The sequence below is a fragment of the Notamacropus eugenii genome, chromosome 1 (genome assembly GCF_028372415.1).
Source record: "Notamacropus eugenii isolate mMacEug1 chromosome 1, mMacEug1.pri_v2, whole genome shotgun sequence".
NCBI classification, from domain to species: domain Eukaryota; kingdom Metazoa; phylum Chordata; class Mammalia; order Diprotodontia; family Macropodidae; genus Notamacropus; species Notamacropus eugenii.
This window is the reverse complement of record NC_092872.1, coordinates 325692722-325708379: the sequence shown is the minus strand read 5'-3', so window position 1 is coordinate 325708379 and position 15658 is coordinate 325692722. Positions and strand designations below refer to the sequence as shown.

The 15658-nt window shown below is 34.8% G+C and overlaps 1 protein-coding gene across 6 annotated transcripts in view; it reads right to left on the bottom strand.

The window, feature by feature from the left end:
- Nucleotides 1-15658, bottom strand: part of DDHD1 (DDHD domain containing 1) — a 133591-nt gene that overhangs the window by 47514 nt on the left and 70419 nt on the right. For all 6 annotated transcript variants that reach the window (XM_072629685.1, XM_072629689.1, XM_072629687.1 and 3 more), the window contains one exon: nucleotides 7959-8065. In XM_072629685.1, the coding sequence (XP_072485786.1) occupies nucleotides 7959-8065 (107 nt within the window). The remainder of the gene's footprint in view (nucleotides 1-7958; nucleotides 8066-15658) is intronic.

Below are 15658 nucleotides of genomic sequence, written 5' to 3'. Positions count from 1 at the left end.
CCCATGATTCCGCAGCCTGAGGCTTGCTCCAGTTCTGTCCATGCTGTGTGGCCCAGGCTGGGCTGCACTCTGCTCTGAACCTGGTGCGATAGACCTTTCCTGTTGACCTTCCAGGTTGTCTTGGGCTGGGAATCTGTTTCACTCTGTCAATTTGTGGCTTCTGCAGCTCTTGAATTTTTTTAGTCATTTTTTACAGGTATTTTATGGCTATGGGGGGAGAGTTAGAGCAGATCCATCCTTCTATTTTGCCATCTTGGCTCCACCCCCTATTTCCTGTTCTTTAACACCACAAAAATATTTGTTATATTTTTGTACATATAGGTCTTTTTCCTTCTTCTTTGATCTCTTTGGGAAATAGACCTAGTAGTGGTATTGCTAGGTCAACGGGTAAGCACAGATTTATATAGCATAGTTGCAAACTGATTTTCAGAATGGCTGGATCACTTCACTATTCCATCAGCAATTCGTGTACTTATTTTTCTCTCATTTCCTCTAGCATGTCATTTCTGATACTTGTGAAATGGTTTTTCTAATTAATAGGATTTTAGAGCATTTTTATGACTAGAAATAGCTTTTCTTCTGAAAACTGCCTGTTTCTATTCTTTCACTGTTTATCAATTGAGAATGGCTTTTATTTCTATAAATCTGATTCAGTCCAATACTCAATATATATTTGAGAGTTGAGGGTCCTTATCAGAGAAACTTGCTGCAAAATATTTAATGTGTCTATGTTATGTTTCAGCAAAACGTAGTTTCCCTGATTATCCCTTTATTAATTAGGTCTCCCTTTGTTTTTGCTTTGTCTGAGATGATGACTGCTATTTTTTAGAAAATTCACCTGAAGAATATTAGATTCTGCTCCAGACCTTTATTTTAATTCTATGTCTTTCAGTTTCAAATGTGTCTCTTGTAAAGAACATATTGTTGGATTCTGGTTTCTAATTCATTCTGCTATCTGCTTACATTTTGTGGGTGAACTCACATATTCATATTCACAGTTACATGTCTATGTATGCCCCTCTATCTCATTTTGTTTCTTCTCTCTTTTTATCCTGCCTCTCCTCAAAAGTCTATTTTGCTTCTAACCACAGTTTCCCTTATTCTGACCTCCTTTTTATGATTCCCTCCCTTTCTCTTATCCTTTTCCCCTCCTAGTTCCCTACTCAGAAAGATCTCTTTCAGGAGGTGATCAGTGGATTCTTTTATTTCTATCTCACCCTGTAGATGTAAGATATCAGGGCAGTTTGCCATAATTTCTTGAAATATGATATTTAGACTCTATTTTTTGATCATGGCTTTCAGGTAGTCCAATAATTCTTAAATTATCTCTTCTGGATCTATTTTCCAGGCCAGCTGTTTTTCAATGAGATATTTCACATTTTCTTCATACCTTATGGCATCATTAACTTCTGTTTGCCCAATTCTCATTTTTAAGGGATTATTTTCTTCAGTGAATTTTTGTACCTCCTTTCCATTTAGTCAACTTTGTTTATTAATTTTCTTCTCCTTTTTTTGTGCCTAGTTTACCAAGATATTAATTCTCTTTCCATAATTTTCCAGCATTAGTCTTACTTCTTTTACCATTTTTTTCCTCTACTATTCTTATCTCTTTCTTTAACTCCTCCAGGAATTTTTTTTTACTGGGCTTGGGTCCAATTAGTATTTTTTCTTTGTAGCTACTTTCACAATGTTGTGTTCTTCTGAGTTTGTGTCTTGGTCTTCTCTGCTTTTTATGATCAAGTTCCATTTTTGTTGTTTTTGCACATTTTTTCTGGCCTATTTATTGCCTTTGAACTTTATGATAAAGTGGGACTTGCTTACCCAGGGCTGGGAAGCCACTGCCCCAAGCTTCAGGCTTTTTCATGCTGCTATTTTCAGAACTAGTCCTGGGAGTATCTTTTGAGTGCTTCCAGAGTGGTTTGAAAATCAGAGAGGTATGGTCACTGCTCTCCTGGTCTGTACTCTGGTCCTGATTCAGGTAAGGCCCCTGGTTCCCTGAAGTCACAAGTGCTAGCCTTCCTTCTGCCTTGAAAATGTGACCAAAGCCCCTGCTCCCTTGCAACTGACCACCCCTGAGCACTCCTCTCTACCCTGGAACTTCCACCCAGAATTGTGTATAGGCAACAGACTTGCCAATCAGTGCCAGCAACAGCTTCTCTCATCTCTTTCTGAATAGCTGTCTAACCCCTCTCCCACCTCTGGGTGGAGAGCTCCCAAAACTGCTGCTATTCCTGCATCACACATGTGGGCTTCAGATAAGCTTCCACTGTGGCATCACAAACTTCTCCTGACAACTTCCTAAGTTTTCTTAGGCCAGAAAATGTCTTACCCAGACCTTTTTTTGGCTCTGCCACTCCAAAATTTGATTTGCGGTGTTATTTTAAAGTTGTTTGGAGGGGAATGTTGAAAGAGTTCAGCTAGGCTGGCTCTAATCTGCCAACTTGTTCCCCTCTTTGTCCCCCAGTGTCTTAATGCTATGCTCTTAAAGATCTCAGCAGTGGCTCATGCTAGGGAATAAAGATTTTTTGTGAATGATACAGGGTAAGCTCATGGCCCCAAATTTGGTTCTGTAGGCTTGTCCTTGGTGCTCCAGGTGCTAGGCAGCTAGTTGAAAGGCCCTACAGGTTCAGATCAATACAACTTTAGAATTCTCTTGGTCTGACCTCCCTGCTCTCAAACCCCTTACTCAATGAAAACTCTTACCCCAGATCAATGGACTGAATCCATGAACATGCTTCAAGTCAGAGCCACACATCTGCATTCTCCTTCTGTTCCTACTCCTGTAACACAGCCTCAGGGCAGGTTTGAGCTGGATACAAGAGTACATAACTGCAGGTCTGTAAGCTGGAGTCTGCACCTTACTAAAAGTCCTTGCTTCAGTCCATGACAAATCCATAGTCAGAAAGACACAGATGCTGGTAAGTTCATATTCTTGTCCCTTGCAAAGTACACAAATACTTCTTGTCCTCATAACCAGGCCAAATGGTTGTCTCCCTCTGCTCACCTGTGTTAGAAAATTACTTCCTGTGGTTTCTCCTTAGATTTCCAGGTCACTACCTAGTCTGTTGCTCTTCCTAGATCTTTGGTGGAGTAGCTATAGGGCATAACAAGGCTATATTGCTTCTTCCTATTTCACCATCTTTGCCAGAGTTCTTGATCCTATTGAGTTCCCCCTGTCCCTCCAAAAGCACAAAAAAGAAAACAATCCTTTTGCACAAATGAGATTATTTATTTCATGTGCTCCTCAAACCGTAAAATAGTATAACAAATGTCAGTTATTGTTGTCTTTAGCATTGAGTGCTAGCTTTAGCTTATTCTGAAGTTTAACACCCTGGACACTAATCTCACAGGATTTTGCTACCTTTTTCTACATTTTTTTTTTGAGACCACAGTTGATCCTTTACTTGGGTTTCTTTAGCCAAATTCTCTTTAAGTATCTCAGGATCTTCAGTGTCCTATCCATACTGAACTGTCTTCCTTATATGAATTTAGGCCATTAGGCACCTTCACCATCTTTCCATTGCTGGTGGTTACACTTTCCCTCCCCTTACGTGGCACTCTTTCGTATACTCTTTTCCCCCATTAGAGTATAAATTCCTTGAGGGCATGAACTGTCTTGCCTTTCCAGCACTTAGCACAGTGCCTTAATAAATATTTTATTTATCTACTTACCTACCTATCCTTTTTCTCCTATGTACACAGCTGCCAAATAATCTTCCAAAGCGACAAGGTCAACCCTCCCATTCAAAAGCTTTCTCTGACTCCACACTGCCTTTAGGACAAAATATGAACTCTTTTGCTTGGCATTTAAGGTTCTCTGTAACTTTTTTCATCCTTTCTTTCCATTCTTATTTTACATTTTCTCCCATTATTCTATGTTCCAGCCAACCTGGATCATTAGATGTTTTCCACATCAGACATTCTGTTATACTTATCATTGCACACTTTTTTAAGCCTTCCCCAAAGCCAGGAATAAATTTTTATCCTAATAAATTCTTCTTCATTTCTGCTTTTCAGAATTCTTATCCTTATTTTCTTTCAAGACTCAGCTCAAGACTGCTCTGTGTAGTTGTCAGTGATCTCTCCCTTCTCAAACTATTTTGTACTTTTAATGTGTGTGTATTTTGAATCCATCCAATAAAGTGCCAACTCTTTAAGGCTCTATTTTGATCTTTCTGGCTTCTGTTTTTGACATAGTGACTTCTGCAAAGTATTCCTCAATAAATGTTGAACTGAATTGAGTTAAATTATCACTAGTCCATTAAACATAATACACAGAAGACAAGAAAGTAAGTATCAGTTTATCTACTCGAATCTGAGCAGGATCATTGAAATCACAAGTTAAGACTGCTTAAACTATTGATAGAATATAAAGCTAATGATGTCTAGGAGTAAGAAGGCAACATGTGGATGGTAAATTTCTGCTGCCAAGGGATCATACAGTCTTTCGACTCCTCTCCTTCCCCATTTTCATCTACTTGCTCTTAGGCACCTCGGGTATAGATGAGATGAGATCTAAACAAGTAATAACTGTGCAGGATCTTTAAATAAACATTAAATGAAAACCTTTGATACTCTGTGTTCATTTAATTAAGAATGATCATAGTAACGGACAAATCAAAGATCATTTACTGTGACCTACTACAGACAAGGAAAATGAGTAAGGTAAAACAAAGTTTTATAATTTTAAAAAATTGTGAATAATGCTAACCTCAGTGCATGATATTATTTTTATTTATCTAAAGTTTCAATGATTAAGTAATAAATCAATCAAGCAAGCATTTATTAAGCACTTACTATGTGCCAGGCACTGTGTGCTAAGGTCTGGGTATACAAACACAGGAAAAATCATGTTCTCTGCCCTCAAGGAGTCACATTCTAATGAAGGTGACAACAAGTAAATAACTATGTACGTAGCTGCAGACAGTTTAAATGAGAAGGGCACTGAGTGGAGGCAAGGGCGGAGAGGGAGAGCAGTTTGCAGAAGGTGGGATTTTGGTTGAATCTTGAAGGAAATTAGGAGACACAAGTAAAGAGGGAGCTCATTCCAGGTTATGGGAGCCATACAGTGAAAACATATGGGGTCAGGAGATAAAAGTGTTTTATCCAAGGAACAGCAAGGAAGCCAGTCACTGAATCGTAGAGTACATGGAAGTGAGCAAACATAAGAAGATTGGAAAGGTAGTAAGGAGTTGGATTGTGAAGAACTTTAAAAGAGAAACAGTGGATTTTTTATACAATAGCAATAGGAAGTTAACTGTGAAAGTGTGTAAGGAGAAGGCTGGGGGGAGGGAGGTGACATAGTCAGACCTGTGCTTTAGGAAAACACTGGCAGCTGAGTGGAGGCTGTACTAAAGTAGGAAAAGAGTTGAGGCTATTGTAATAGTCTACAAATGAGGTGATGAGGGCTTGTACCAGGCTGGCAGCTATGTGCATGGAGAGAAATGGACACATACAAGTGATACTGTAGAGGCAAAAATGACAAAATCTGGCAACAAACTGGATATGCAGGGGGTGGGGATAATGTGAGGGAGGAGCTAGTTGAAGGTAATAAAGCTGTGAATCTGGGTGTGACAGGGCTAACAATATCTACTAGTGCTATCCCATAACATGGGTTAGGCCCAGACTTCCTTCCCTCTTGTATGTGGTTTAGTTTTCCCTAAAAGAAGACAAAGTCATCGGTGAGACCTGACTGGCCCCTCTTTAACCTGACCCTGCTTACTTAAAGGCATAAAAAAAGTCCCACCCATGTAGAGACTGGGCCTTTCAGATTCAGTAGGTGCCTGGGACCAAGTGAGTCACCATTGCCCTGATGACACGTTGACCAGAAGTGTTTTCATAAAGAGGCAAGGGAGGCCACATCTACCAAAGCTGAAGGTAAGTGCCATTGTAATTCAGTTGCATATCCTTGCTACGTTATGGTAAAGGAAACATTCTTTATGTTGTTCAGTGACTTATAAGTGCTAAAGTCAAATCTGAACTAATAACTTCAGAATTATCTTCAACTTTCATCCCCTTCCCCTCAAAAATAATTATCAAGTTTTGCCAATCACAACTTCTGATTCATCCCTTTTCTCCATTCATATAATGAATGGTATGCCATCGGCCCTCATAATCTCTTGCTTGCACTATTGCAACAGTATTAACTGGACTCTCCTTTTCCAAGCTTCTTCTGTCTCTAATTTATCATCCATAGAATAGACAAATTGATGCTCCTAAAGCACATCTCTGATGTCACTTCCCTAAATAATAACTTTCAATGTCTCTGGGATAAAATACAAAATCCTCCGCTTGGCATTTACAGCCTTTTACAATCTAGCCTATCTTTCCATTCTAAGTGACTAGTCAAACTAGTTTTATCTGTTGTTCTCAGAGTTCAGCATTTCAATGCTCATTTCTAAACCTTTGAACAAGATTTAACAGTAATGGAGATTTTGAGCTGCAAGGGAATTTGGAGGTGAGAGTCCAATCTCTTCATTTTACAAATGAGAAAACAGAACTAAGGAGGTTAAGTGACTTGCCCAAAGTTATACAGATAGTAAATAAGCATTAGAGGTATTCATATTACCTTTAGCTATTTTCTGAAGCCCATCAAAGTGGTAAAGCAATACAAAGAAATATTTCTTCCCCAATGGAAGAAGCAGAGCTTACCATATCAGTGACCTACCAGATAAATTTGTTCTATAATTCTCAAATCATCTTTCCTTTTTTGTTTATATTCACTATGCTTCAAGGGTCATCACTTCAACTGCCTTAATTTTTACCCATTCATTAAATCTCAATTCAAATTCCACTCCCTTCCTGTCTTCTATTTAAAAAACAAGTAAACAAAAAAACATGCTTGGCTTAACATTATCCAGCTCCTAGTTTAATTCAATGCAAGCATTTCTTAAACACAATAAAGTGAAAATTGCAATGCTACATGTGAGAGATTCAAAACATAAACTAAAACATAGACCTCTGAAAAGTAATACTGTTCTTACCCTTTGACCCAGCTATACCACTGAGACCAAAGAAGGAGGAGGAGGAAGAAACTCTATGTACAAAAATATTTATAGCAGCTCTCTTTGTAGTAAGTAGCTCAAAACTAGAAACTCAACAACAACCACTTATTGAGGAATGGCTAAACAAATTATAGTATATGAATGTAATGGAGTATTACTATGTCACAAGAAAAATAATGAAACAATTTCAGGGGAAAATGGGAATGATATATCCTGCCTACTAAAATCCTACTCATCCTTTAAGACTCATTTCAAATGGATTTTCCTCCATGAACTTTTTCCTGTTCTCCTTATCCAAGTAGTAATCTTTCCCTCACTTATTCTCATTGAACAGTCTACACTTTTCATGCATTTACATCCTGTGATTTAATGCAGCAAACTGAACAAAAGTGGCAGAACAATTAATATATAAAAATTACACATATACAAATATATAAAAATATATAAATAAATTACATATGCAAATTATATAATGATATCATTATAAAGAAAAGCAACTCTGAAAGGCTTTAGAACTCTGATCAATGATGGATCAATCCTTAGCCAGAGGACTGAAAATGAAACATGCTATCTATTTTCTACCACAGAGGTGATACTCAAAATGCTGAGTAAGGCATACAGTTTTGGACATGTCTATTGCCTAATTTTTTGGCAAAGTCTATTGTTGAGCTATGCATATTCGTTACAAGAGTTTTATTTTTTATTTTTATTGTCCAATTGGGAGAGAATGGAAGATAATAAATGTGTGTAAATAAATAAAATGCAAAAAGCCCCATAGACTCTGTTCTCAAGGTCTACAAATAACTACAATACATTTTGAATATGATCAAAGCAATGTAGAGGTAAAAAGTACTTGGAGAGAATCAAGGAAGAAGACCTCATTCATTTCCAGGTATGAGAATCAGGGAGTAGGTACACTTAAATTGGTTCTTGAAGGCAACAGACTGAATGTACCTCCATCAAGAGCAAGTTTTGATCTCCACTCAACAGGCAGAAATTCAACATGTGTTGCATGATTAGAAAAGTGCTTTTCTTCTATTTTTCGTGCAGCATCTCTCATCCTATTAAGAAAAAGGAACTCATTAGGTTAAGTTACAAATGAAACCTTAAAACACAGTAAATTTGTTTCCTTCATATGTCACTAAGCTACTAATTAAATTTTAGTTACTTTAGTTACTCATTTTTACTCCTCCCCAATACATTCTAATTTCCAAAACTATTTATCCTTGATTGCTCCCTGATGTTTTTTTTAAATCTTACTTCTAAAAGTTATTTTTAAAAAGTATTCACTTATTTTATGGATAGTTCAGTCTTCCAAAGTTGGCAACTTAGCGAAGATAAGCATGTGCCTAAGTAAATTAATGATTTTCTTATTTGTATTCAAGGTTGAAATTATCACGGTTGCTATGTTTTCAAAAATTTCATCCTTAACAAATCTGAGTATGAAAGCAGATAAGCATCAGTACTCAAAAATAGGATGCTTGAAGAAAAGAATCCTGGAATCGACTCCCACTATTAAATGTTAAGATTTTCAAATAATTTCTTCTCGGCTATTCATGAAAGCTATAATTCCATATTTTATTATATGACAACATGTTAAACACACGCACATAACATACAACAACCCTTAAATTTAGAAGGAGTATAATTATTGTTTTCCTTTACCTTTTTGGGGGGGAAGTACAAGTAGGTTTCCACTTCAAAGAATAAAATCATCAGTACTGTGTATACTCACACCTTTCTTTCTAACAAACTGATCTGATTCCGCAAACTATAAGGAAATTATCATAATTTCTGATATGGTCACATAAGTAAGTATAAATATATACTAAAAATGTCTGACCCACAACATATCTTATGAAAATTATTACTTCTAAAGCATAGAGTCTCTATAACTGGAAACACAAAAATGATTTCAATAGGTAGATGGATGAGAAAATATTATTTCATGTCTATAAATAAGACAAAAAACCCACTTTATACATCACGTAGGTGTGTATATTCATATAGAAATATAATTTTCCTTGGTGAAAAACATAAAAATTAAAATGTTATCTTGTGGCTAATAGAGGTGTTAATAGCTTATACTGCCATGCTTAAATATAATGCAGTATAATCTACTCTCACGAAACTTAGATATTGTTCTATATAATACATGCTAAATCCTTATTTTGGAAAAAGAATTTGAGAAATGTAAGAAAACTTAAGAGGTGATCTAGTTCTTTACAGATGAAGAAACCAAGGCCCAGAGATGTTAAGAGACTTGTCCAAGGCCGTATCACTTGAGAATCAAAGTTAGTATAAGAACACAATTCTCATTTCTAAATTATGATTCTTGCACTTGGAATTCTGCTGTGATTATTGCTAAATGGGAATGAAAAAACTTTCCTCTAGTTCTGTTTAATGGAATGGCTCTAAGTGAGAGGCTGGAAAAGGTAGAAATAATGGCACTATCTTCTAAGAGTTCCTCCACAGGGACCAGGGAAAAAAACCAAAAGAAGTACATGTCTACACACATATGAAAATACATATACATACACGTATCTTACAGGTACAAACTCCAAAAATAATGAAATGAAACACTTTCTTCACTCACAAATACTTGCTAAAGAAAAACACTTATAATTTCTACCTCTATACTCTTCCATCTTTTAAGTAACAGAGATGATAACGTGGGGAAAAAAATGGACTAATAAGCTAGGTAAGCCTTTCTGTAAAATGTCCTTAACTACTTACTTAACACATTTTAAAAGTATATAAGTATGTAAGTATATGAAAGCAAAACAAGGGAAAAGTAAATGCATTAAATATTTCTAGGAATCACAGATATTCTTGAGGACTATATCCTAAGCAAGCTTTTTGTTTCCTCTAAAACGAAGATTCTTAACTGGTTTTTATGTTATGGACCATTTTGGCAGTTTGGTAAAGGCAACTGACTCCTCTCAGAATCCTCTTTTTAAAATTCATAAATTGAAGGAAATGCAAAATTCCATTTAGAGGTTTGTGAAAATAGACATGAAATTTTGTTTTCCCATCTAAGTTCACAGAGCCCCCTGAAAACATCCCATGGAACAGAGGTTAAGAACTGCTCTAAAATACAGTGATGACCTTTCCCATGTATGGTAGTGCCATGAAGTATAACCAAACAAAGAATTAAAAAATACTAACATGTTTTGAACAGACATGTTTTATACAACTTTCTGCCTCAGAGAACTGTTAACAGCACAAATCTCAGATATGCATGCCCTGTTTAATATTATTAGGATAGCAAATTAAGAGAGCTTAATCTCTTTCCTAAACTAACAGTATCTTATGGATAGAGGAAAAAGATTTCACGTGATAGTGATGGTCAAACACCAAAAACAATACAAATAATACAAGAACCAAATGCCTTTTAATGAAAATAATGTGTCAGTCCTTGTAGAACTGAGATGCCAGTCTTCATATACTGCTGCCTTCTTTTGATCAATAAATTTACTAACCTTTGCTGATTTTTAAAGATGCATGGTTGTTTTGACAAAATTCACCCAAAGCCTGGAGAAGTCTAGGGCCATTAAAGTCAATCTCATCTCATGAATCCGTAGAGCTCTTCTTTCTTTTCAGAAGCAATGGGATATAATCAGGGTAAATTGGAACCTTCACATCATGGAATACTGAGTTCCCAGGGGACCAAGCCGTAGAGAGGATTCTATTCCTGTTTGGAAGGTTTTTTGCAGATTACTAAAACCACCTTTCGCCAAAATGATGATGGGTGAAGAGGATTTCCTATTAGCTAATCTTCAATTCACATTTATACAGTTATATTTGAAGGAAACTAATGAATGATACATCAAATCCTTCCACATGACTTATAAGTTTTTCATAGACATTGACCAGTATTTGATTTTGGAATCAGTAAGATGGTCAGAAGCATCATCTTTGTATATGAAATGTTATTTTCATGATCATATTTCATATCAGAAATCTAATAAAACAAGATTTTGTTGTGTTAAGAGCATAGGCTAGGCATTATAATCTTTTAAAAAACACTCTAAATCCAATACATATATATTTTTTTCTTCCTCATGACCTCCCAAAACTATTTTAGTTTTTTAAGCCTGTGGGTTTTTTTTTTTTTTTGGCTATATTCCACATGTCAGCATCATAGTCTTAATTTATCTGGGTAATAAAAGTCATGCTAAAAATAGTCATTATCAATGACCTTTGGAGAAAAATATATCAGGAAATCAGGATCACCACATCATAATCACTGAATAGGCAGAGGTCAAGAAGTGATTTAATATAGTGATTAAATCAAAATGCATATATACAATATATTATTTCTGTATTTGTTTAACTTTTATAATTATTACATTTTAGTAACAAATATAAGTTTTAAATTTTAAAAAATGGAACCCAGAGGAAATTGTGCAACTTGGGTCAAGAATATTTTAATTTATATTGGCAATATTGCCAAATGGACCTAGATATTTTTTAGCAATAATGTATTTTTCTCCTTCAGAGGCTTGAAATTTACATGAGAAACTATTAAGATTTATGTTAGCTTATCTTATGTTTAGGCATCTAAATTGTATTTTTATTCCAATTCTACATGAGGTACTTCACTACATGCAAGTCACGTCACCATTTCTCTGATGCCCTGGTCTTCTTCCAAAACAAAAGACTAACACGACAACAACAACAACATTTCCAGAATACTTCTTCTGAATGATTGGTCCTACCTTTGAAGTTCCAGAAAGATATATAATACATGCTTAGGACTATGCCATATCTCTTTGATATACATCCCAAACCAGGTGCATCTTAAAGGTTTCTCTATCTAACTCCCAAGATTATTTGTCGTTAAGTTACTATAATGCTAAAACAAACAAAAAGAGTAAATCCAGTAATAATTACAGAAGCTGCATGTAAGATATGTAAGTTAGTGGTAATCATAATAAAATAAGGCATTCTTGCCTTTGATTAAGCTTCTGATTTCCAGGAATTTCCATTTCCTTTTCTTTTTTGCTATTTTTCTTCTTCCTTCCTTTTCTAGCACAATGTTTCCTAGAGTGGGGTCACTGGTATGGCATAGTTCAGGCACCAGAAGCTGTAACAAGTGTTAGCACAGCATGTGATAAAATAGGGCCTATACTTTTTTTGTTTCATAAAATGAAGTAATATTTGTAAAGTGATTAGAATAATGCCTGGCAGGCACTATATAAATATTATTACTGTTATGCTTATTTTCTTTTATTATTAAAAATTTTTGAGCACACACACATGTATGTGTATATTTACAAATTATGTACCACAGACAGCTTGACCATCATGTATATTGTAAAACTTACACAAAATAGTAGTTAAAGAGGAGGTAATATTTTAAAATAATTTTTATTTTGCTTTTTAATAGCACAAGTATTTTAATTCACAAAATATTATTATTTGTGATGGAAAGTTTCATTACTTTAAAAAAACTTGGTTTAAAAATTGAAATGCATGAATTCCAAGTCCTGGGGCTCTATGTTTAGATTATATTTCAACATTTGGTTTTAATGACTGTTACTGCTGGAAAAGACGCTTCATAAATATCTAAATGGAAGAAGTATATCAGTGGCTGCATCTATGCAAAGATTTTTGCTGAAATTCAGCTAGTATATTTATATTTGCTGTTATATCAGTAAGTTGTACTTGCAGACTAATGTGAAATTGTTGCTTCTTTTGAAAAATGGCTTTGAAACCCACTCTAATTAGTGGAAGACTTTTAAACATGTTGGAATATTCTGCTTAGAATTTTAAAAGTGAAAATATGAGAATTTTGGAAGGTGACATATTTGGCAACAAAAGTAGTTCTTAAATATTTTACTAATCATGAAGGCTTCATATGACCATTAGCTATTTTCTGAAGGCACAATATATGCTTAGGGTGAAGTTCATTAATAAAAATAGATGTAAATCCATTTTTCAAGTAATCTTGATAAATGAATTTTTTTAGCTGACTTGTTAGATCTGATTATTCCAGTATTGTTTTTACATCATAATACGGCTAATGCAGAATTCTGTACTGTAGAACTGTTATCTCTGCTATTTTCTTGTTGTTTGCTTGTGTTGACAATTTTAGAATTATTTTTAGTGTGTGCTTTCTTTATAGGAATACTTTTAGAACACTTGCCTGTTTTATAATTTGGGCACATATTAACTTGTAGTGCTTTGTAATAATCTAAAAGCAAATGTACAATATGAGAGTGCCAATATCAACTCTGAAAATTTCCACTCTTCAGATCATGTATATGTGATCATATAACATATAAACCAAGTGAGGACACCAGGGTCAATCTACTCATTAAAAGAAGCTAAAGCTTCATTTCTTTTGCTTTTAGATAAAAAATCTAGAAATAGATGTTCTAACATTTTTTCCCCCACATTTAATACTACTAGCCTTGGGGAAAGAGACAGGAAAGTCACTGGCAAATGCTGTACTAAGTTTTCCTGATTTAGAAATACCTCAGTTATTCATCAGATTTGCTTTTTACCAATTAAGAGTGCTAATTTGATTTATGTATTCATAAGTAAGATAGAATCAGAAAAACCCTGATTCAAATACTACCTCAGATACCTGCTAGCTGTTCAATCCCGAGGAAAGTCACTTAACCTCTCTGGGCCTCAGATTCTTCATCTGTAATATGAGGGGGCTGTGTCTGATGACCTCTAGGGTCTCTTCCAACTCTAAAGCTATGTATATGCTTATACAGATTTTGCTAGGGCTAAAATAAAATTTAAAAGAAACAGCACAAGCAAGTTCTCAAAAAAATTCTCTTCATACTCAATTATTATCTACAAATGTTTATCCACCACTGAGGGGGAAGGTGTACATTAATTTTGTGGTTAGTAATCATAATTTTAAAGAGGTAGTAACCATTCACACTCAACACAATACTATAAACATGCATATAATGCCATGGAATTGGTGATATGTGGTTTTATGTGGTTTCTTTTAAAAATGAATGCTACGGACTTCTTGAAACTGTAATACTAATGTTTTTAAAGCAGTTGCAGTGGTACAGTTTCATAGAGTCACTTAAGACTTCACAAAAAATTTAAAATTAATGTAGAATACTTTGATATATGTATGCAAATTTTATGAGTATATATAAATATCATGTGAATAGGTTTTCCATTTTAATAACACTCAATTTGAAGTTGTGTGGGAGAACTGCAATACATATAAACTATATACAATGACACATATAAAGGCAAAAATGCTTCCTGAATTAAGTGCGAATTTAAATCTCAGAGAGAAAAATATTTTGATTACAGCGATGGAAAAAATGATTCAACACCTAATGTGGAAAGAGGACAAATTTAATCAAAGTCAATTTATTCTAAGGGACACAAGAGACACAGTAAGTGGTATATGGGCTGATTAAGAATTCTACAAGTGTACATTTGGCATACATACTGCACTGTATAACCAATTATGCAGGTAAACAAACATTTATTAAATGTCTAGTACTTGCCAGGTAGTGTGATAAAAAGTGGCTACCCAAAACAAAAATGAAAAAGTCCCTGCCCTATAGGAATTGTTTCCCTGAAAAAGGACTTCTATTAACAGTGATTCCAAATGTTGGGTTGACCTGTAATGGGAATATTTTTTATATGCTCAAGTCCATAATAGAATGCTACAGACACAGAATACTACATAATATATATGTGTGTGTGTGTGTTTATGTGTGTGCACACACACACACACACTCTATAGTAGAAAGGACACTGAATTTAGAGTCAAACCCCAGCTTTACTACTTTCTACTATCTATGAGATTAGGTAATCATTTACAATTTCTGAGCCCCAAGGCTGCTCTTAAAAGAAATATCTTTTAATGATGCCTTCTGGCTTTATCTCACAATTATTTCAACCTGCTGTACCTTCCAGACTGAAACTTCCCATATGATAAAGAAAAATAATTAAAAACAAAGACAAGGTAAATGAATCTAATAATGTCTACAATATTTTGTCCCTTAAGTTTTCCATCTTTGCTGTGAGGGAGAACATGTATTTATCACTATTTGCTAGGACCATTATTAATTTTTCAGTCACCCAGGTCAGCTTCTTTTTAGTAATCTTCCCATATAAACGGTAATAACTGGGTACGTTATTTTTTTGGTTCTGCTTATTCCCTCAAGTTTAATTTCTCATGATTGTCAATTATACATACTATAGCAGTTATTTCCCAATTGATAGGGTACCCTTTTTGTTTCCAGATTTATCACAAAGAGTACACATAATTGGTAATAACCACATACTGCATTCTTGGATTTTCTTATAAATGGATGCAAAGTAAGGACAATTAAGTAACTTTCTTGCATAATTCCACAAACAAATCCAGAGTAGTTAGATCACCTCACAGCTCTACCACAGCCTATTTGTCTTCCCACACGTCTACCAACAGCAACAGTCATTTTTTATCATCTTTGCCTTGATATGTTTTAAGGTAAAATTCTGGAGTCTCTCTAATTTTCAGTTTTCTTACTATTTTTGGAGCATGTTTTCACATGATCATTTATAGTTTAAAATTCTATTATCTATTAAAAATGCTCATTTTCTTTGACCATTTACCTACTAAGGAATGACTCCTGGCATTCTGTATTTTTTTCAATTTCCCATGCACTTTAGTA